The sequence below is a fragment of the Bombus terrestris genome, chromosome 6 (assembly GCF_910591885.1).
Source record: "Bombus terrestris chromosome 6, iyBomTerr1.2, whole genome shotgun sequence".
Taxonomy (NCBI): domain Eukaryota; kingdom Metazoa; phylum Arthropoda; class Insecta; order Hymenoptera; family Apidae; genus Bombus; species Bombus terrestris.
In genome coordinates, this window is record NC_063274.1 from 10,425,470 (window position 1) to 10,449,472 (window position 24,003).

The 24,003-nt window shown below is 40.7% G+C and overlaps 1 protein-coding gene across 8 annotated transcripts in view; it reads left to right on the forward strand.

Moving 5' to 3' along the window:
- The window catches only part of LOC100650960 (fat-like cadherin-related tumor suppressor homolog), a 499,821-nt gene that overhangs the window by 470,666 nt on the left and 5,152 nt on the right, over positions 1-24,003 (forward strand). For 5 of the 8 annotated variants that reach the window (XM_048406896.1, XM_048406897.1, XM_048406901.1 and 2 more), the window contains exons 7-21: positions 455-610; positions 3,574-3,684; positions 6,650-6,802; positions 7,526-7,739; positions 8,732-10,292; positions 10,677-11,247; positions 11,507-11,678; positions 11,756-11,980; positions 13,160-13,183; positions 15,489-15,725; positions 17,169-18,221; positions 18,436-19,082; positions 19,306-20,703; positions 20,946-21,083; positions 21,179-23,881. In XM_048406896.1, coding sequence (XP_048262853.1) covers positions 455-610; positions 3,574-3,684; positions 6,650-6,802; positions 7,526-7,739; positions 8,732-10,292; positions 10,677-11,247; positions 11,507-11,678; positions 11,756-11,980; positions 13,160-13,183; positions 15,489-15,725; positions 17,169-18,221; positions 18,436-19,082; positions 19,306-20,703; positions 20,946-21,083; positions 21,179-23,881 — 9,363 coding nt within the window. The remainder of the gene's footprint in view (positions 1-454; positions 611-3,573; positions 3,685-6,649; positions 6,803-7,525; positions 7,740-8,731; positions 10,293-10,676; positions 11,248-11,506; positions 11,679-11,755; positions 11,981-13,159; positions 13,184-15,488; positions 15,726-17,168; positions 18,222-18,435; positions 19,083-19,305; positions 20,704-20,945; positions 21,084-21,178; positions 23,882-24,003) is intronic. The other 3 variants (XM_048406898.1, XM_048406899.1, XM_048406900.1) reach the window with 3 other exon arrangements.

Consider the following 24,003-nt stretch of genomic DNA (forward strand, 5'->3'; position numbering starts at 1 on the left):
AATGCACGTTACCGTAACTTGTCCGTATCTAGGAATTAGTAGAATTTAGTTTGAGCAAACTTCCTGAATACTGATTGGCAATAGTTGAGTTGTAAAGACCGACCTATATTCCCAAAGATTGACCTTTATTCCCATCTATCTCGAAAGAGCCGATAGAATATCCGTCTACAACTTTCGTACAAAAATGTATCATAATCCTTATAAATTCAAATAATTTTAACAATATTGTTAACTTCGACTGATGTATGAAATATACTTTGTACGCAAAATACACAGAGTACACGATTAGAATATCCATCTACAACTTTCGTACAAAAATGTATCATACTCCTTATAAATTCAAATACTTTTAACAATATTGTTAACTTCGACTGATGTATGAAGTATACTTTGTATACAGAGTACACGATTACAATCGATACTCTCGTATTAAAACTACGATTCTCTGTTTTAGGTGACAGTCAGGGACGATGGAAGGCCATCTTTGTCTTCGACGACCCGCGTCGTGATCGCGGTGGCAGACATAAACGACCACGGTCCAGAATTCGAGCAAAAGTTCTACACCGTTCAGATCCCAGCATCACCATCTACCGACAAACCACTGTTCCAGGTAAGCTACCACCTCCGGAACTATCCTAAAATCGATCTTCGTAATTCTACCCGACCTTCTAGTTGAGAATTAGGAACTGGCATCGCACCATTTTCTTCGAATCTCGATGTAACCGAAGAAACAGACGGTCGTCTGTCCCGTTTCGTTTTTCTCTTTGTCTCTTTGTACACCAAGTAGAAGTAATCCCCCGTATCTTGTTGTATATACATATTATCCGTTCGCTCGTGAAGAATCATCCCCCGTCCCGCGACAGGTGTACCACTCGTCCAAATGTACGTATGCCAAACCAAAGGGAGCCGCGAGAGTTGGAATGGACAATTAAAAAGTTGTGGAGGATTCGAGAATTTTCAGTAAATTCGAAAATTTCGATTTCAATTCGAGAAACTGTTCTCTTTTGGAACTCCAAGTTTCGACTCACGTGCTTCCCTTGAGTCGAGCGCAAACTGATCGGAAGTGAACGTTACCGAGTGAAATTTAACACAGGCTAATCTTTTAATAGTATCGACAAATCCATTGGCTTGAAAGTATGGATTCCAGTTTGATAGTTATCGATGTTTGATAGTACGTAGTGTGATGTTAAGGTTTATTGAACGTAAGGTATCTATTATTGGCTAAAAGAACTATTATTGTACTTTTTATAATTATTGGACATTGTTTCTAGAGAGCACTATTTCTATTTCTAGAATTATTAAAATTAAATCACTTCAGGAGTATATTGCTGAAAATTAAAAGCATTCATTTCTTTAATAATATTAATTTACGATTATCACTTCCCTGCAAATCAATAGCGTTCACTTCGAACGGACCAGTTTTGCTGTCGGCTTCGGTCACCCAATCAAACCGTCCGAAAATAGTGTCAGAACCTCACGCTTTTCTGTAATGAAAGCCAAAATCTTCCAACAGAACCAAGTGTATCGATACCGAAACGTCGCTTCCCAAACCCACCTATTTGTTGGCGATTGCTTGGAACCTGTCTTAATTTTGTACGCATATATCGCACGACGTACTCAACACGATACCGAAATGTAGAAAAAGTCTGATATAAAGCTCATGAGAAAATAGGAAGAAGGAATGAAGAATGGGTCGGTCGCTCGTTATCGAACGTGTTCTCTCTTGGAGACTTGTTTTCGATGTGATTAAAGCAACCCACCGGTGACTATCATAGTGTGCAAGGGTTGAGAGATTTAGCACGCGGACACCCTCGCACGGAATTCTCCCGCAGACTTGTCGTTCTTCGAATTTACGACGAGAAGATACACTCCTGGTTACGCGGTGGCGCGTTTCACGCGTCGGCAACTTTGAGATCCTGAGGACGGAAATCGCGGTTAACGAGTTCCCTTTGTGACGACCTTTGGTCCAACGCTGTTCTGAGAACTAGCGATCGATCCTGGCCTCGACTGCCCTCAACTTTGCGCGTTACTATTTGTTTAAAAACATATAGAATGGACGTTGGCCGATTTATTGAGGTATTTACCGTAAATAATACGTAACGTTCAGTTTTATGTCTTTAATCGTTTCAATGGTTACGATATGTTTGCGTCGAATAAAGTTTCAGTGAGACATTTATTGAATAGTAAAATTGAAATAATTAAAATTGTATTTGGGTCACATTAGGATTGAAGGAGATTAAGTTTGTACAGAAATTAAGCGGACTGTAGCTGCATAAATTATTATTATTTAGTTTATTTTGCAGGAAAGATGCGAAATATTTCAGTTTAGGATTATCAACATATTTGAGAGAAATCTGTCGCCGTGTGCAGTACAGTATTATTCTAACCTTTGCAGCGTGGCTATTACGAAACATTCCATGAGCTGCGAGAATTTAGTAACAGTGTTTTGCAATGTTAAAAAATGTTCTCTGGCCTTTTGCAGCATGCTACAAGTTTCTGACATTTTTATAATAATGTTAAGTGTAATTGTGAAATATTCCATGCTATTCAGGGGATTTTACTACAATGTTTGCATAGTATTGTAATGCATTTCATAAGAGTTTAAGGCTTTTCAGAATGTAAATTTCGACGACATTCTTACGTTAGACACCGTATACGTCGCATTAAAATCGAAATATTTCACGTTGTTTTTAATCATTTTCAAACAAGCGTAATTCGCTTTGTTCACATAGAGACGTTATTAATTGCTGGTAGTATTACGTTACTACGTGTACGTTCGAAGCTTGTTAAATATTTACGTAATTCGAAATTTCGCTAGGGGAAATAAGATAATAAATGCTGTTATCGAAAGCAGTAGAGGGAGGAATCTGATTAATCCGATGTCAACAGTGACAATAGCTTTCACAATATACCTGGAATATTCAATACAGTTTTCCACCAACGTCGAATTTTGTCGAGGCCAGATTTGATTTCGACGGATATAAAGTTACGATTGCTCGTTTTCGTAATTTCGGCCGGTTACCGTGTATTACGATCGAGTTTCAACTTCTACCCGGGAAAACGCGTTTTACATACCGCATACGTTATGCCTATTCTCGTTACAAGATATACGATTAATTAAATTAAAATTCTTTCAACGAAGGAAAGAGCTGCATTTGACATACATTTTATGCAATAAATTTGCAATAAATTAGAAGTGCCCAAATTCTTACGCACAGTAGCGCGTTTGAATCGTCAAAAAATCGCATCATTGAAGGAGAAGGATTTAAAGCGTAGGTCATGGATCAAATAAAAATACCATCTATTTCACTCGCGTCGTTTAAAACATCGTTAACCGCAATTTCGATGAATTATCTTTCGCATTTACCGAAGAAAATATTCTCCACCGTATTCGCCAATAGTACGTTTCGAGCGGTTTAGTGATTGGAAAAAGATCAACTGGTCAAAGCCGGCAACTACTTTCGATCGACGAGGCAGGGGAAAAAAAAGAAAGACACACGGAGGAGAGGGATGAAAGCGAATTAGCGGAGATAATGCGAAAGTTAAAAGGCTTCCTTCTCTCGTTCTCGACAGAAATCGAGGAACCGCTCGCGGGAGTTCGACCTTTCGATCGATACGTTACTAGAGAATGGAACTTGGGAGACATTTAGCCCCGACAGCTTGTCAGGAGATCCTATCTTCAGGGTAAGGACACCGTTGGCACGTAAAAAAAAAAAGAAACTAAAAACGCCGTCTCGTGGCACGGGAGCATAAATAATTTCTGCGTAAAAACGTGAAATTGGTCTCGGGTAGTTTACACGAGCTCTTGTGCATTGATTTATGACCCGCTTTTATGTATATATATATATATTTTATACATATATTATATGTATATCGATTGTAACGTTCGTTCTAATTATGATACTGCATTTTCATGCAACCCCGCTCTGTGCCCGTTTTTTTTTATAAATAGGAGCCGCCATGCATTCCGTCTACTACTTGATCGATCGTCTTTTGTCCTTTTTGCCCGATGCAACCCTTCTTTTTGTACACGCGAAGAGTCTCTTGAATCTCGCGCATCATGCGACTCTGAGCGAAACTTTGAACGTAGAACCGAAAGATATCGGTGTGGCGGGGGAGAAAAAGTTGATTTTCAATGAACGCAAACCACTGCTGCTGCTACTTCGTACGCTGAACCCCGGGTAATTGAGGCTCATTCGTAGCTGTCCGGGGATTTGGGTCGAGAGTGGAATTTATCTCCCCGAGTTATTAAGTATCAAGTGCCCACCGGCTTCTTAATTGCATTCAGAGTTCATTGCTCTCTCTTACTCAGGGGGGAGACTAAAAGAATTCGATATGCCTTCGGTATTTCTAATGCGTTCGAAGGAAAACTCGAGGACTTAATTATACCTCGAGTGCCTTTTAACTGAACCGTTGTTCCGGGTGCAAAACTTCAACTTGCTTTCTTTTTCCTTTACGAATTAACGCGGTTCTTTAAATGCGTTTATCGTTGCGATGTTAATCATAAAATACTCGAAGTAGCTTTAAACGACGCGCTATTTTCGAAAATTAATTTTAAAATCCATAGGAATCTTAAAGGGTATATTTAATACGATTACCATTTCAGTAACACGTCAAAACTTGTCGAAATGTCTTTTTAATTCTCTAGCAATTCAAATTCTAAACGTTATCCCAAGATATTATTTAAAATGACATCTTTTATGAATATGAAACGAGACGTTCGCTCAGAATCGCATCATGCATAGCCCCTTTCTCCATCAGCTCTGTGTATGCGTCCATCTCGAACTCTTCGTCGCGTCTTGCCCGTTTTGCTCGTTTCTTTGTATGTATATATATATACGTATGTATATTATGTTCTTGAATTTTTGCATTTGTCTGTACGAGGCTGTCGCCTGATCATTTTTCCGTCTTTCCTTTCTTCTTTTTTTTTCCCCCTTTTGTCGTAATTAATAAAAATCATGGCATCGGGGCAAGCCGCTAAGTACGAACGCATGACGCGGAAATGAAAAAGAATGGAATGAAAGGGAATGCTCGTAGCAGACCAGTTTTCTTTCCCACGTATTGAACAGTGTTACTTCGAGAATGAAAATTGCTTTAGGCCATTTCAGCTATATTAATTACTGGGAAACTATACAGAATGTCTTGTTAGATGTCGTAGCTCGAGCTTTCTTAAAGTGCATCGTTGCTTCTAACCTATTAACTAACAAATTTAAACTAGGAATGTTAATACGGCATACGAATTACCAATATCTTGCACCGATTTGTTTATTATTTGTTTTATTTCCATGACTAGAAGTTTCAAGCATTCTTTACGGTATTCACTCAGATCTTCTATTACAATACCATTTATTTTTCCAATTGAATAATTTAGTGTCATTCGTGTCATCGAAACTCGTTATCGCCTCGGAAACAGTGCCAAAACTCCATCAAAGAAAGTAAATTCTCTTGTCTTAAATTTTCAACTAAATAATTTAATTTTTAATTCGATTTATCAATCGAAAAGGTGACTCTGCTTGCCGAATGACCTATAAAAATCCTTTAAAGTGAAATCGAACGTCAAAGGAGAGCCGCCATCAAAGGGAGGCCTCGCGGATCAAGAGGAAAAAATCGTGGGTTAGAAAACCGGCAGCCGATAATGAGCTCTGGCACACGGGGGAAACACGTTCGTTGCGGAAGAAAAGACGCAACCCCGGCATGAAGACCCAGCCCGCCATTTAATGAACCGGCGACGATACATTTTTCCGCGCGGTTCCGCGTGCATCAGCTCGTAGCATCAGCTCAAAATATCGCGTTCGATCCGTGCCTGCCCGCGGAAAGAGCGCGCGGCCTGTGTTTTAATACGCTTTAATGCAGATCGATATTTGGCAATCCGGGGAGGCGGAGGTTTCCGGCGTCTCCGTCTGTTCCGCCTCCCTTGTGTTCTTTCTTTCTGTATGTTTTATTTCTCCCCGCTCTTTTTTTTTTTTCTTTATTCATTTCGTGTACCGCATGCTGTCGACTGTGTGAATGCTACGCTTCGAGGTCACGAGCGCAATGTTTCACGATAGATCCAGAGGGAGCAAGACTGAATGAACGGAGGAAAGAGAGAATAAGAGTATGAGAGAGGGTGTGAGGAAGGTGAATTGAAAAATTTTAGAGCGTGAACGAAATGTTTTAGACAGAATGAGTTGTTTTCTTATTTTAAAATTCTTCTTTTCTTTCTCGTGCTAGATTTGCGTATCTACTTACATACGTAGATTTCATTCGTCGACGAATGCAGACGCGTTTCGCTTTTTCTCTTTCATTTTTTTCTGACGTTCACACTCCACGTTTGCACCCTGTGTGTGTATGTGTATGTGTCTGTCTGTTTGTTTGTCTGTTTACGAACGCGAGTATGGAGATATGTAATCGTACGCACACAGGGTATATCGAGGCTTTTCTTTCCGGACAATTTGCGGCCGCATTTCTGAAATAGCATTATGAATTAGAAGCAGCTTGATACTTGCGAATCGTTCGAGATTCCTTTTCTCTTTCTTTTGATACAGCCAATGGCTGATACTAATGTTCTCTTTTATGTCGTGTACAGCTATGTTAGTAGAGAATGAGAAAACGAAGGAAGCAAGTTTGAAAAGGTTGGTTCTCATTTTTCGTTTGTGTTCCTGTACGATAGGTACTCGCGAACGATAAAGACATTGGTGATAACGGGAAAATCCAGTACAGTATCAAAGGTGGTCGCGGTAAAGGCAAGTTCAAAATACATCCAACTACAGGAATGGTGTACTCGCAACGTGGATTCGAAGCTGGACAGGAGTACGAGATGATGGTAAGTGGAATGATAGAGAAAATTACATATTTATTTATTATTATTAAACATAGAAATATTCCTGCCTTTTCAAACAATTAATATTGTGAAATATACTAATTAAATATGGATAGACTCGGGAAGTATTAAACGATCGATTATGGTCTAAATATGAAACAGAAGAATATTAAAAATTAAACGTTAAATTTAAACAGAAAAATAAATAAAATATGACAATATATGAATATATATAATCTACATGAATAAAGAAAATAAATAGAAGCCCATCAATTTATTCTTCTTTGTTTGGATTACTATAAATAATTTTAATCCTTAATGAATCTAAATTGAAGTCACGGTTGATTTAATACTTGCTACAAAATTTACCTTAATTTGTCGCGAGTTCTCTGTTATCTAAAATACCAACGTTTAAAATGAGTTCGACTTATAATTTCCAAAATCTGAATTAAACGCTTGTTACGATCGGTCAAAACGTTCCAGAGGGACAATAAATCGCGTAGAATAATTAAACAATTCTTAGCCGAAGAATTAAATAGAAACATTAACTCTACGATGTAGAACCGTTTCGCCGCAAAGGGTTTCGAGCGTATTTCGAACGAAGCACCCTGTAAATCCAACGTGGTCGGTTCAGAAGTCATAATTCATGGTCGATCGGGAAGCAACGTTCCCTTAATACAATTTAAGTTTGAGCTTAACTTAGCCGCGCACGCTTCTGTTTGCCAGATAAGGGCCGCCGATAGCGGGGAACCGCAGCGCAGTCATCAAACACGGGTATCCGTGCAAGTTGTCGAGGTTCCGAAGGAATCCGAGAATCCGCCAGTCTTCAAGACGAACAATCAGACCGTCGAGGTTACAGAAAGCGACGAGGTGGGCTTCCTCGTGGCACTGGTTCAAGCCGCGGACAAAGATGGCGATTCCCTGTGGTATGATATTGTTGGTGAGTTTTACTAGTTTACGTTATTGTTGAGAAAAATAATTATTTCATATTGTATTCATGGAATTAAATTGGATGGAATAAAATAATAGCATGAGAGCGTATTGGTGGTTATAAGTTACCGTCGATCGTGAAATTTTATTTTTTTATCGTGGTTTTGTAGGCAGAATGTGTTAGGTACGTGCGAAACGTTTTTATAAATAAATATGTCTAATATCTCTTTGTCAACAAGGACTAAGTTAGAAAAGGAAGTAATTTACAATTGAATGAATTTTTTAAATCTATCTCCCCGAGCGATAAAAGGATAATCTATTCTTGATATGTATTTTATGGCTGATAGCAATTTTATTTTCTCGTATTGCTGGGTAATTAATTTGAGTGCTGTATCCGTGTTAGCGGAGTTTGAAAACTCGTTAGAATTCAGTCGGTCACGATATCTTGTTAATTGGCGAAATATCGAGTGATTTCGTTGGAATACATTCGAGTGGTCGGAATAGCTCGGGGCCCGAATAACATTTTCAAAGTTGGGAGGATCGAAGTTGGAAAGTTCCACAGCTGGATCGCATAGGTAACAGTTAAACTTCGCGCCACCAAATGGCTAAACTAGTTGGAGACACATCTATGTCACATTTAAATTATAAGACATTTAGAGATCTATTAAGGTCCTAAAATGGAAACAATAAAACAATTTGCTGTCTTTCTTTGTATTTTATCCTTCTTATAATATCTACATATAGCATAGCTATATTTCAAAATTCATACACGCTTGTGTAGCGTGTGTAACGTTATCGTAACAATGTATCTTCTGAATCTGAATTTTATCCAATTTTACTCTAATATAACTGATAAAAATACTTTTTGACACAACTCTACTGAAATTCATGTAATCATCATCGAATGATGGCTGACACAATGAATAGAGTCTTAAGTAATATCCCTTCGCCTAAACGTGAAAGCAAAAGTAACGAACGAGAGAACTACGAATCTACTTGCAGACGGTGACAAACGAGATGAATTCTTCATCGGTCGGGACAACGGAAACGTGCTGCTAGCGAAGAAACTCGATTGGGAAACACAGAACTTCTACAACCTGACAATCCGTGTTACGGATAGCGTGCACACTGCTGAGACTCAACTGCTGGTCACGGTGATCGACATCAATGATCACCGACCGGAATTTACCGAGAACATTTATCACGTAGACATTTCAGAAAACGTTGAAAAAGGCGAGAAAATTCTACAGCTGCATGCAACCGACGAAGACGAAGACAAGAAAGTATTCTACAGCCTTCACGCTGCCCAGAATCAAGCTTCCTTGGAAATCTTCCACGTAGATTCCGTGACGGGAGCCGTTACATTGAACGAAGTCCTGGATCGGGAGACCATCGAAGAACACGTACTTACCGTGATGGTAAAAGATCAAGGAACGCCCGCAAAACGAAACTACGCTAGGGTTATAATAACGGTACACGATCACAACGATCATGCTCCAGAATTCATCAGCGAGATCATCCAAGGAAAGGTCTACGAAACTTCTCCGATTGGCGCTGCCGTGGTACAAGTTTATGCTATAGACAGGGACAGAGGAGATAACGCAAAAATAACCTACTCGATTACTTCTGGCAACGTAGGTAACATGTTCGCGATAGATCCAGACCTAGGTGTTATTCGCGTGGCTCGAGAGCTAGATCTAAGTGTCTCCTCTGAATATATATTATTGGTAAAGGCTACGGATCACGGTTCTCCAGCTTTGTCCAACACGGTGCCTGTACACGTGATGGTCACCATGGCTGACAACGCTCCGCCTAGGTTCATCCAGAAAGAATTATCCGCCGAGATCTATGAGAACCAACAACTGGGTACATACGTGAAACACGTGGAAGCTAGAAGCACATCCTCGTTGCAGTTCGAGATTGTTCAAGGCAACAAAGACGACACGTTCTTCATGAACCCCAGTACAGGCATCATCGTGATTAAGAACGAGCTAGACTATGAAAAGACCAAGTTTTATAACCTGACGGTGGCGGCGACTAACATGGCCAGCGCAAAGGCACACTGTAACGTAATTGTTCATGTCCTGGATCGAAACGATAACGCGCCCAGGTTCCTGCAAGCTACGTACAACGGAGAAATAAGCGAAGGCGCTAGCATTGGTTCCTTAGTACTCACTAATTCAAGCACCCCACTGGTCATAAAAGCAGAGGACGCTGACTCTGAATTGAACGCTCTTTTGAATTACGACATAGTCGAAGATTTACCTCGAAAGTACTTCCACATAGATTCAAGCACAGGTGCCATTAGGACCGTAATGGTTTTAGATCACGAGAGCATTCCAAAGTTCACCTTCCACGTGAAGGTTTCCGATCTAGGGAAACCGAAATTGTCTTCCGAGACTACGGCCAAGGTCATGATCGTAGTGACGGATGTAAACGATTGTCCACCCAAGTTCCTCGAAAATGACTATAACGCCACTGTACTGCTACCCACGTATAAGAACGTCGCTGTGATCCAAGTGACGGCCGTAGATCCGGACAGTTCCGAGGGTGTCCCACTCAGGTACGTATAACACCATTAAACCGTGCGTGCCTCTGTATTTACGGCCACTTTAAAAGGCTGATTCATATTTATGCAGACTGCGCCGTGGCTTCGTTAGCATTCATTTACTATTATAATTGTTGCATGAAATTTGTATGATCACCCTCTGATACACGGCCGTTTTTCCTGCGCGCAGAAAGAAAATTACTTACTGCCCACTTGTGTATACCGTTGGTGAAGGGGCCAACCTTCCAATTTGCATAGAGGTGCTTGCGTCACTGTTCTTTCTTTTTTTCTTTTTTTCTTTCGTCGGCACTAAAGCGGAAGGTTTAACGATCCTTTACCAAGGTAGAACATCGTGTGTTGTCGAAATAGCAACGACCTCTTCTTTTTGTTCCGGTTCAGGTACGACATCATCGATGGAAACAAAGCACATACGTTCGACATAGACCCCCAGACCGGTGTGATCACGATTTATAATCCGGAACGTATGAAGAAAAGCTATTTGCTAAGGGTCCGTGTCTCCGATGGGAAATATTCGAACGTTTGCCAGGTGAACGTGATGGTGGAGAACTCGGAGAACTCCGGGCTGATGTTCCAGAAGGACGTCTACGAGGGTACGATTCCGGAGAATTCGACGAGGATCACGACGGTCGCGGTTGTGAACGTTTTGGGCAGCGCGCTCAACGAGCACATCGTCTTCAGCATTCTGAACCCCACCGACATGTTCGTAATTGGACCGACATCCGGCGCGATCCGGACCACCGGAATTAGATTCGACCGGGAGGTTTGCGAACATTACGAACTGATAGTAGAGGCGAAGAGTCAGATGCCGGGCAAAGAGAAGCCAAGGGTGGCACACGTGATCGTGAATGTCACTATATTAGACATTAACGACAACTGTCCTATGTTTGTTAACTTGCCCTATTACGCCGTCGTGTCCGTAGACGCGCAAAAGGGCGACGTTATTACCAAGGCAAGTGGATCACGGTTGTTCTTGGCTTTACAATCTAAAATGTTGGGTGTAGAATAGAGGTGAAACGACTGGAACTTGACTAGCTTAATATAATCTTGATATTGTTTTCACTACCCTTTCCGTTATTTGTTTTATAAGATTATATTATTAATTTAATTCCCTTTTACTCTGGTGGTAAAAGATATTCTCATTTCAAAATTTAAGATATTTCCTTCTTCTAACGCAAAATTATAAATAGAGCATTCCACTTGGCTTGTAGGTACATGCAGTAGATATGGACAGCGGTGACAACGGAGAAGTCAGGTACGAACTGAAGAAAGGTCACGGAGAGCTATTCAAGGTATGCCGGAAAACGGGCGAGATATCCCTGAAACAGAATTTGGAGGGTCACAATCGCGAATATCAGCTCACCATTGCCGCATATGACGGAGGTAAACTCGCTATTTACAGCATCTACATTTTAATTGGAGTTTAAATAGTTTTCGACAAGGTTTCGACTTTATTTCAGGCATAACACCGTGCTCTATCGAGGTGCCAGTGAACGTGAAGGTGATAGATCGGTCGATGCCAGTGTTTGACAAGCAATTCTATACGGACAGCGTGCTGGAAAGTATCGAGATACATTCGCCCCTATCTTTGTCTATACAAGCTGAGTCACCGTTGAATCGCAAGCTCATATATAGTATAACTAAAGGCAACGATTTCGAGGAATTCGCTCTGGATTTCAACACAGGTGAGCGAACGTTCGTTGGTCGCACGGCGAAACAGTTTTTCAAAACCGTGGATGAACGATGAAGCGAAGATTGAATTAAACGCGTAGCGCCCATGCACGGAACGATGAAGTTGCAACTCGAACAATGTAGTTTTCAACAACACACGATGATAAGATTCAAAAAAACTGCCACGTTTTCGGTCCTGTCGATTCTGCTCTTTCACATATATATTTTTATTTCTTGCATCATCGTTCCATGTGAAACATGATACGGTCAAATGGTAGTGTATATAGGTATATGTCCTACGAATGAGATTTTTCTTTTCGTCCCATACTTTCCTGTTTCTTTCTTTTTTTTTTTTTTTCTTTTTTTTTTACGACGAAAGTTTCATCCAATAGCATCACGACAGCGGCGAACGTGTGTTACATTCGAAATTATAAACGCGCGATCGGCGAATGTTGCGCCCTAAATCCAGTCCCAAATAAAACATCTCCCGAGGATTGTCATTCCAATTCGGCTGTGGGACTTCTAATAACTTTTGACCTTTTCATTACTGAAAACGTTCGCTTCATGCTTTATGAAACGTGTTTCTAATTTCCAACGACATAGTTACAATGGTAATCGTTGCACTAGATGAAATAACTTTTTATTTCGTGACATTAAATCGTTCGTCGCAGTAAATTAAACAATTTCATATTATTTTATGAACTTATCAACGTTATAAGGTATGAGGAACGAATTTATGCACTTCCAAATAAAAACAGTAATGAAGAGGTTAAATATAATATAAATGGTTAGCTCGATAATCTCGTACTCAACAACCGCGCTTTCTACTTTAACGAACGACGTGTTGGTTCCGTTATACATGGTATCCGGTGACTAAATTCTAATCAAGTCACGGTGTAGTGGTGCAACAGTAGCAAATTGGGGATGTTGGAATGTATCGCACGTAACACAAGCTGCAGTTATAATCGTGTGATTAATTTATTCGTATAGAATTAATCATAAATAATTATATATACTTCTCGAGTTAATTCTATTCGACGTTGAAACACGTACGTTCGCCATTACATTTTATCGTAGTATTTTTTTAAATTAATTCTCCTTTCTTTATCCGTCTCTCCTATAATATATTCTTTACGAATGCTTATTTGATTAAATTAGAAATTAAAGTGTTATTGTATCTCCCTGTTTCGCAGCCCCCGACAGTAACAATGGTCCTTGTGAGTATAAAAAAATACTAGTTCTATCGGTCTGCTGTGTTGCACTATACCATGCTCTACCGCACTGCTCTCTATCTTTCTTCATTCTAATATTTTCATGCACGACTTAAACAGTAACAATGAGTTTCTTTCGGCCGCCAGTTTCTCGCGTCGATCTTCGAACGATAAATCCCCACCCTGTCGCTATGCACTGAATTAATACCAACTTCATGACCGGCATACGACGTCATGCAGTAAGTTAGAATAACGGCGAACACCGATCGGGATTTCATACGAGGTATCGATCGTAATTCAAGCGGATGTCGCGATGGTGGAGTCGTTGCGACATAGAAATTTAACTGCGAATTATAGTCTTACGTATATCTATATTTTGCAATCGTATCGATTCACTGAATTTTAGGTAAAAATAATTTTTAGGAACACCTTGAAAACTTTTTGTATACAAATTTTTAGAAGAATCGCTTTCACACGTATCCAATATAAATCTTCTTTTATATATGTTTTATTATCAATCATTTTTGCAGTATTTTCTATTTTTTAAATTGTTGGAAAAGATATCAAAAACACAAGGACCTCGAAGAAACCATTACGCTCGAGAGTACACGAGGAACGGTTAAGTGTCAAGAACTGAAAATACCGGAAACTCCGAATCCCAACTCAAACACGCCGGAACCCATATCATCGGACGGCCGAAACTTCCGCTTGCCATACACAGCTTCTATGATTGCACGTCACTTACACAATATCCGGCATCCTTCGCAATTTCTAACCGCTTGTCAATCGATGCACGACACTGTCAAAAGTAAAAAAAGCCATCGCGAAGATGCGAGGCTCAGCAACGATGCAACAATTTAACGGCATGTTGATCCTCTTGTCCGACGTAGAGAACGCTTCTGCTCTGCACTTCTGCTCTCACTTTTACTCATCGTTTTCAACCCAACCGGTCCCATTATCTCATGCAGAAGCAACGAAGCTGCGTGAAAAACGGGTTTGGAGCACAATGTTGCTTTTAAACGCGATACGTGGTTACATCGAGGCCGCAATTCGCCCGGTGATATATCTCGAAACCGCGTTTCAACGCTGCCTTATCGTCGGCACACCATTTTTTTTTCTCTCTCTCTCTCTATTTTCTCCCCCCTTTCCCCTCGTTCTCGTTTAATTCTCCCGCCTCCCGTAATTCTCTTACGGCTTTCACTCTGTTCTTCGCATGGCGTGCCTGCACCTTACGTCGCGTGCGAATTGGGAAAGATACCGTGCTTGTACCTTAAACGAGCTACAATGCGTGGAAATAGCAAGAAAGGGAACAAGGCGGCTCGTTTGTAACAGGTTGACTACGATACGTGACACTTTCCGCTTGTTCGCTTCTTGAGATCGATCGCAGAACAACGAGAATAGAACGACGTGTAGAGAAATTGCTTTCCATTTTGTGTAACATATTCGTATTCTTCCTTCGATCTATTTTAATCGAGCAAATGAGAATTCTTGCAAATTTTATGGATGCAAATGTTTCGATTGGGATCAAAGGATTAAAGAATGGTAGAAGAATTGGCGAAAGTAAAAAATACGTTGGAGAATACTTGAGATATTTTGAATTTTTTTAAAAGTACATACTTCTTTATTGTAATGAAATAAAGTATATCGTCCAGTTACTTTTTTATTCGACAATGTCCAGGGTTGTCAGAAAATTTATAAAGATCTCAAGAAGCAGTCACGTAATATTGCAACTCCCAAGAGTATATACGTCCATTATAACATTCCAAGGCTCGGTAAACGCTTGCAAGAGAAAAATCGAAAACGTCGAGTTGAATGGAGTCAACCTGTTAAGTTGCACAACGCGCCGTCGTGTTCGAAGGTGCAGACATTCTGGTAGCATCCACAAATTCATTCACGGTATCCGAGCGTCTTGTATAAACGTGTTTACCACGTGACTTGCATTCACCAATGTTCTCTTCTTGGTGTCCGCGAAACCGAGCAACTCCTTGAATTACTCCTTGAATCACCATCATATAGACGAATAATTAAACCACGTTTCGACATCTCTACATAAAATTTGCATAAGTTCCGCATTAAGTACAAGCACATCGATAAACTATGCTGCTTCTCAAGATGCTCTTTGGTAAAATATCGTATAAAATGGCACACACACACACGCGCGCACATTTACAAAAAAAAAAAAAAAAAATACACACAAGAATGTCGGGCTATTAGTCAGCATCACGAATAAAAAGGAAAAGTTTCTCGGCTTTGTGGACGCTACGCTGCATAGACTGCTTTTGGGTCTACAATCTTCTCTTCGATAAATCAGGTGTAATCTACGTGGTGGACGAGCTGGATTACGAGCAAAAGAAACAGTACGAGCTGACCGTCCGCGCGACGGACAGCGTATCAGGCGTCTACGCGGAGGTACTCGTTAGCATCCTGGTGCTCGACGTGAACGATTGCCCGCCCGAATTCACTCAAGACTCGTACAACATCTCGGTCTCCGAGGCTGCGCCGTTCGGCACTTCCGTGTTGAGAGTCAGCTCCAGAGATAACGACACCGGTAAGCGGTTATTAAATTCAGCTATGCATATTGCTGTCCATATAATCATGCGCAAGAAGTGGAATGTTCTTAGTTCTTCTATCTGCCTATGTTTGAATTTGAAACACAGGTTTGCATAATATTTGCATATTATGTAATATACTTGCGTTTACTTTGATATATTCATTGGACATCGTAATTTTATGAAACAATCAATATTTTTATTTTATCTTACGGTAACTCAATTATTTTGAGGATATTGTGATATTGCAGGAACGAATACCTTAATTACAAATATGGTTTTACGATAGTACTACGAGTAGATTTATTTAATATTAAAATTATAAATTCGTCCTGATATTTTATAAATTTCTAAATCCAATTCTTAATCTAGAAAATGTTAACGTCCTCTAATATCTTTTAACAATATCATTGTATATTCAACTATATAACTTTACTCGAAAACTTTACGATATTCGTAATTTTTATCAACAATATTACACTTATGGACAGTAGTGTATATCGCAGGAGACGCATTGAAAGATCGGATTGGCTTCGTGAAGCTTGAAGGCCCGGCTAAATTTGCAATTAATGTCGAGGCAACGGAAATTCGCTCCCTCTGTCTGTGTATGTCTCATAAATAACGCGAGGCAGTCCTGTTGGAGCAAGATTAATGTTATTGTAATTATTGTGAAGGATGCTCTTAGTGGGTACCGAGGCTGGATTATCGCGATGAAATATACCCCGAGTTGTTACATGATTGTACGAGAATGAGACGAGAAAAAGACGAGAAAAGGATAAATAGAAGCTGATGTTTCTCGTTGAGAGATTTTGTCCAGTGATTTATTTGGAAATTCGCTCACGGTAACTCAGAACTATGTCAGAAGTTGAAACGAAGCTTTAATTGGTTGAACTGATAAAGGAGAAATATTAAACTCATAAAATCCTGAACTGTTCCATGTTTGTTACTTGTAACTATCGTTTATTATCTTAATGGCCGTAGTTTATCAATTTGAGTTCTTAAAACATTCTTCGTACAAAATGTTTTTCTACCATAGTAAAACAGTTGTTCATAAATGATATCAACAGGAAATGTTAATTAAGCTTCGTTCTCGTGTACATGCCATAAATAATTTTCCAGCCATGATATTATTGGAAACTTTATAACATTCATGTAATTTGTAACAACATAAATACATTAATATTTATTGTAGAAACCTTCGTTAACATAGCATGCTCCATTTATATAATTATATGTACACAAATACACATAGATAAAATACTAAACAATCCGAGATTTTAAAAAATCAGATCACCGATATACCAAGAGATGAGCTCAAAAAATGAATACACCCTAAGAACACATACTCTTTACGTATTACGTTCACATGTGTCCCCTATCTGTATTACATCATTCATTCCTATGTAAACATCACCAAATACCATAAACTTTTCTGTGTTTAGACATCAACCAACAGGTTCGCTATGCAATTCAAAACGACACGGAAAACAGCACTGACCTGTTCCACATCGACCCGGAGGAGGGTGTGATCTTCCTGAAGAGATCTCTAGATCACGAGACCCACGAATCGCACCATTTTACGGTGATTGCGATCGATCGCGGTGTACCCAGTCTCTCGAGCACAGCCCATGTCTGGGTGACGGTGATCGACATGAATGACAACCCACCCAAGTTCGAACAACCCTCGTACACTTGCTCGTTGTCGGAACACGCGGAAAGGGGTCAGTTCGTGACGGTGGTATCTGCCAGTGACCCGGACTACGTAGACGACAAACTCACGTACACGATAGTCGGTGGTAACGAGCAACAAACGTATAACATCGACCAATCCACCGGCATCATTTCGCTGATCAATATGCAAAACTTTGGCGAGAAGAAACTCAGCATGCTGAACGTCTCTGTCACGGACAATGTGTACACCAGTTTCGCAAGAGTCAAGATCGAGATATTGCCTGCTAATAGACACAATCCTACGTTCCCAAACCCTATAGTAGAAGTGACAGTTTTTGAGAATCAGTTGCCTGGCAGATTGGTGACGAGTGTGATAGCCACCGACGAGGATTTCGGAGAATATGGCACGGTGATCTACACGATAGCTTCAGATCTGATGAAGGAGATATTTGACATAAATAGACAAACTGGCGAGATCGTAACTAGAAAGAAGTTGAATCGAGAAGAGCAGAAGTTGTATGAAATACCAGTGATGGCTACTGATGGAGGTGGCAGATCAGGTTTCGTGATCGTTAGGGTGAAAGTTGGGGATGAGAATGACAATTCGCCCGTGTTTCTGCTGAGAGAATACAAAGCCAGTATTCATGGAAATCTGACTACTAATACGCCGTTCCTGAAGGTGAAAGCTCAGGATGCTGACGAGGATGACGCTGCGAGGATTGTTTATTCGATATACGAACTGCAGACTTCGGAAGCGAAAGCGTTATTTGGAATTAACCCTGATACTGGAGCGTTGTTCCTTCAAAAGAGTGCTATGCCATGGGGTAAGTTTTGCTATATTCTATTGCTCATTTTATTTTCATTGACGTATTATATGACATCATTAATCGTTAAAATTATATTTCTTCATTTTTAATATTGTACCAAACATAAGAAATGTTTGTATAATTAAAATTTCTGGTCGAATCATAAAAGAATTGTACCGATAATGATCACAGTACCGCAACATGTTGGATTATTATTTATCTAATATTTTAGAAAATCAACTATTTGAGCTCTTCATTCGGGCGGAAGACAAGGGCGGGGCGACAACACATCACGCTGACGTTCCCCTCAGCATTTACATAATGGGACCGCAAGATATTCCACCTCTGTTTGAACGAAAAGAGGACAAATTCTTTATATCAGAAGCGTCTCCTATTGGAACACCTATAACAAGGCTGAAAACCGTGACCAACACTACAGTCACATACAGAATAGTTTCTGGAGATGAAGATTCTCCACTTTTTATGATCGATGCTCATGGACAAATTACTTTAGTTAAACCTTTGGATCGAGAGCTGAAGGATAATCATTTGATCGGAGTCCTCGCTGAAACAGACTCGAGTCCTCCATTGACAGCTCTAGCTGAAATTTCGCTCCAGGTGTTGGATGAAAATGATCATGCTCCTAAATTCGAAAGTAATCCTTATGGTATCAGTCTGGCGGAGAATATAGAGGAAGGAACATCAATTTTGAAAATTATTGCGCACGATGAAGATCTGGGTAGCAATGGAGAGGTTCGATATTCCTTTGGCTCGGATATTGGCGAACTGGCAAATGTCTTCACTGTAGATACGTACACCGGGTGGATATCGACACTGGTTCTACTTGATAAGGAAAAGCAACCGGAATATAAGTTTCAAGTACGTTTAATTAAGAATTAAAAATTTGTCATAGACAGTTTTTACTATTTTTTATAGAGTGTTTGATAGGTCAGTTATTTAATAAAAACATATTCTGAACATAACGAGAATCTCTTTTCCTTTTATAATTTTCAAAGTAAAATTAAAACTAAGATTTCTCAGGATTAAAAAAGAAAGAAAGAAATTTATTATAATACTTAATATACATTTTTGTCGTGTCTAGGTGGTCGCTACCGACAATGGAAATCCAAAGCACTTCGCAAGGACTTCTGTGCACGTAAAGCTAAAGGATTACAATGACAATCCTCCCGCGTTCGTAGACGATCGTTACGAAGCAGCGGTGAACGAAGACGCTCTACCAGGGACGGTCGTGGTGAAGTTAATCACCATGGACAAAGATTCGGACGTAAATACACCCATAGAATTCTACATAACGTCCGGCGATTCGAGATCTCAGTTCCAGATTAGATCAACTGGCGAAGTATACGTGGCAAAGGCTCTGGACCGGGAAACGATCGATCGTTATGAGCTCGAAATAGTCGGCACCGACGGCAAATACGTCTTCAAGACGCGTGTAACGGTGCAAATACTCGACGTGAACGATAATCCACCATATTGCCTCAGGTATCGTTATCGAGAGATCCTGTCTGAGGGATCGCATCCTGGCACGTACGTGCTCACTGTTCTGGCCACTGATTACGACGACGAACCGAATGCCAAGTTGCGCTTCTATTTAACCGGCGACAATAACGACAAATTCTCATTGGACAAAGAGACAGGCGTATTAAAGACGGTCGGTCAACTGGACCGGGAAACTCAAGCGAAATATTCGCTCACAGCGCATGTACAGGATAGAGACAAACCATCTTGGGAATGCTCCTCTCAGCTAGAAATTCTGGTCTCAGATTTAAACGATAACGCACCGAAATTTACTATGCAGACGTATAGCGCTACACTGCCTGAAGACGTCGAGGTCGGTACCTTAGTAACCAAAGTACACGCCACGGACAATGACATCGGCATTAATCGTAAGATCAGATATGAATTCATCGATTCTGCCGATGGTCACTTCCTCATCGCAGCGGACAGCGGCATCGTTACGCTTGGGAAGCCGTTGGACAGAGAAACGAAAGCCATGTACAACGTAACTATACAGGCAGTTGATCAGGGCACCCCTCAATTGATGAGTGTGACTTCGTTAATTGTCAACGTGCAGGATATTAATGACAATCCACCAGAATTCGCGTCGAAGGTCTATTTCTCAAAAGTTCCTGAGATCTATGCAGTTGGAACGGAAGTAGCTCGAGTTCTTGCAACGTCTAAGGATACTGGAGTCAATGCTGATGTTTACTATTCGATCGTTGGCGGAAATGAACATAAGAAGTTCCAGATAGATGCCCGTAGTGGCGTGATTACTATTGCGGAGCAATTAGATTTCGAACGTGCCAGAGATTATTTCTTGACCATCCAAGCTATAGATGGAGGCATTCCGCCTTTGAGTAATCACGCTACGGTGAATATTACCGTGATCGATAGCAATGACAACGCGCCGATATTCAGCGAAGTTTCATACAGAGCTTCTATACGGGAAGACGCAAAGATTGGAGAAAAAGTTACGCAGGTAAGCCTTATACTTATATATATACAGCTTATATATAAAAAAACAATTGATTGAATAATTGCTTCTATTGCACAGCTTTTACATATAATAAAATGAACGAAAATTTTAATGAACTTAATATTTTAGAAATAAATTTTAAAATAAAAAGGAATCGAATGACGAGATGAATTTCGAATAACTTAAATATTGTTTTAACTATACGCTAACTGTAAACTAATTTCATATTATAATGAATATATCAGGTATTCGCAAACGACTTGGATAGCGAAGAGAACGGGAACGTGTCTTATTACATCGAACGAGGTGACAGGCAGAAGCAATTCTCGATCGATGAGAAAACAGGACAAATTACTGTCGCCGCACCATTGGATCGCGAAGAAGTCAGTATAAATCATACGCACCATTCATTATATATCTTAATGCGGTTGTAAGACATTTCGAATGCAATCTACAACGCGATATTTCATGTTTCCAGATCGGTAATTACGTGTTGGAGGTTCACGCCCGTGACAGCGGCATACCTAGGCTATCCAGCTTCGTGATGGTAAACATCGAGATTCTAGATGCAAATGACAACCCGCCGCTATTCTCCCTCTCAAATTATACCGCAGTAGTGCAAGAAGACAAGCCCCTTGGCCACACCGTATTACAATTCGTGGTCACAGATGCAGATATTGAACCGAACGCCGCTCCATACACCTTCGACTTCCGATCCGGGAACGAGGGTGACGCGTTCAGATTAGAGCAGGACGGTACACTGCGAACTGCTACCAAATTCAACAACAGGGTCAAAGATAAATACGAGTTGCACATACGCGTCTTTGACAACGGAAGTCCACCTCTCTATTCCGACGCATGGGTCGTGATCAAAGTGATCGAGGAATCCCAGTATCCTCCGGTAATTACGCCTCTAGAGGTGGTTATTAATTCCTACATGGACGAGTATCCTGGTGGGATCATCGGAAGGGTTCACGCAACTGATCAAGATCAATATGACACGCTTTCGTACAGTTTGGTTCCATCGTCTCCTATTCCCAACGACCTCTTCAAAATTGACAAAATTGATGGCACTTTGGTTGCTCTTCCGCGTCTCGATGTTGGCGAATACAGGATAAACGTCAGTGTAACGGATGGAAAATATCATTCGCATTCTATCGTTAAAGTAAATGTTGATTTGGTAACGGAAAAGATGTTGGAGAATTCTGTAATTGTAAGATTCAGAGAAGTCAGTCCGGAAGACTTCATACTAAGTCATCGTAAGGGATTCATTAGAACCGTGCGCAACGCGATGAACTGCAGATTAAAGGATATCGTTATTATCAGCGTCCAACCTTCTACAGACGAAGTGAATCTAATTAAATCTCGCACTATTCGCCAAACCGTTCACAACGATCTGGACCTCCTATTCGCAGTGAAGAAGAGCTCTACACCTTTGGGATCACCGACCTTTTATGGGTCTGAAAATATACGGGAGGCATTAAATCAGCGTATCGAAGAACTCGAAGAATCGACGAAATTAGTCGTGGAAGAAATAGTTAGATTTAAATGTAACAAAGAATACTGCGTTTATGGGGATTGTCAAGACAAAATTGTTCTCGACATCACACAAATAACACCTGTAGCTACTGACGTAATGAGTTTCGTGTCTCCGCGACACAGACACAAGATGGAGTGCAGTTGCAAAGAAGGATATGCCGGAAATCATTGCGAGGTAGTCGTCAACGAATGCGCCAGAGATCCTTGTCCACTGTTTAAAGTCTGCATTCCCGATTCTTCGGTCCAAGGATACTCATGCCAATGCCCTGAAGGTTTTGCTGGGCAAACCTGCGACATTGACATCTCCAAGTGCCATGACGAGTCTTGCTACATTCCACGAAACCCTATATCGTTTAGTGGCAAGAGCTATGCTCGTTATAGGATCGATAAAGCCCTCATCAAACAGACTATCGAGGACCGTCTCAGTTTATCTTTGAGGATCAGAACAGTGCAATTGACCGGAAACTTGATGTATGCAGCTGGCAAGATCGATTACAATATACTAGAAGTCGTGAATGGAGTTGTTCAATACAAGTTCGATCTGGGCAGCGGAGAAGGTTTGGTTCGCGTGAGCAGTGTATACGTGAGCGATGGACAGTGGCACGAGATCCAACTAGAACGAGAAAGCAACAGCGCCAAGTTGACCGTTGATGGAAAGCACGTAGCTCATGGATCTGCACCTGGTATCAACGATATCCTGAATCTTCAATCTGATGATCTTTACTTGGGTGCTGAAGTTAGACAACATCCATCAGTTTTGGGCTTCGAGGATGTTCAACGTGGCTTCATAGGATGTATGGATGATGTCAGAATCGCCAGAGTATCGGTACCGTTACATATGAGTGGCGCTAGCAGTGTCGCTGTCTTAAAACGCTTTGCAAATGTGGAATTCAGCTGCGACGCTGCAACGGTTTTAGTGCCCCCAGGGATCTGTGGTTCGCAGCCCTGTCAGAATGGTGGAACATGTAAAGATTCTGGTGGCGACAACTATGAATGCCAATGTCACAGCAGATTTGCAGGGCTCGCTTGTGAAATTGATACCGATCCTTGCGCCTCTTCACCCTGTCTCTACGGTGGTCGTTGCAAAGTCGTACCAGAAGGAGGTGACTTCACTTGCGAATGTGTTGGACCAAGTCTGAGTGGGAAACGCTGCGAATTCGGAAGATATTGCAGCCCGAACCCGTGCATTCACGGTGGAGTTTGCGAGGAAGGCAATAATGGTCCGATATGCAAATGCCAAGGATTCATGGGAGAACGTTGCGAAACAGACGTTAATGAATGCGACGCCAATCCCTGCACAAATGGAGGAACCTGCGTGAACGAAATAGGGACCTATAGATGTATCTGTCCTCCTAATATGACCGGACTAAATTGTGGAAATCCGGCGTATTCTACACCAATTATATCGAGCCACTTTAAAATCACATGGGAGCAGTTAATGTGGATTGGCGTTGCAGTAATAGTAAACATATTCCTGATCACCATATTCCTCGCCTTCCGACGGATCAGGATGAAGCGCACGAGAGCACGGGCGAATAACATCAACAATGAGACCAGGAAGCAAATTGTTTTAAATTCAGCGCGACCTCATGAGCACGAGTTCAAACGGAGCTCAAAATTGAGCAACCTGGAAGTGATACAGGTATCGTATCTAAATCAGAGAAATAAATATACTTGTTTGATTTGTCAGCACTTAAGAGAGAAGACCGCATGCTTTTAATCATACCTCGATCGTACGCCAATGATAGACAATTTTTCTTTTTT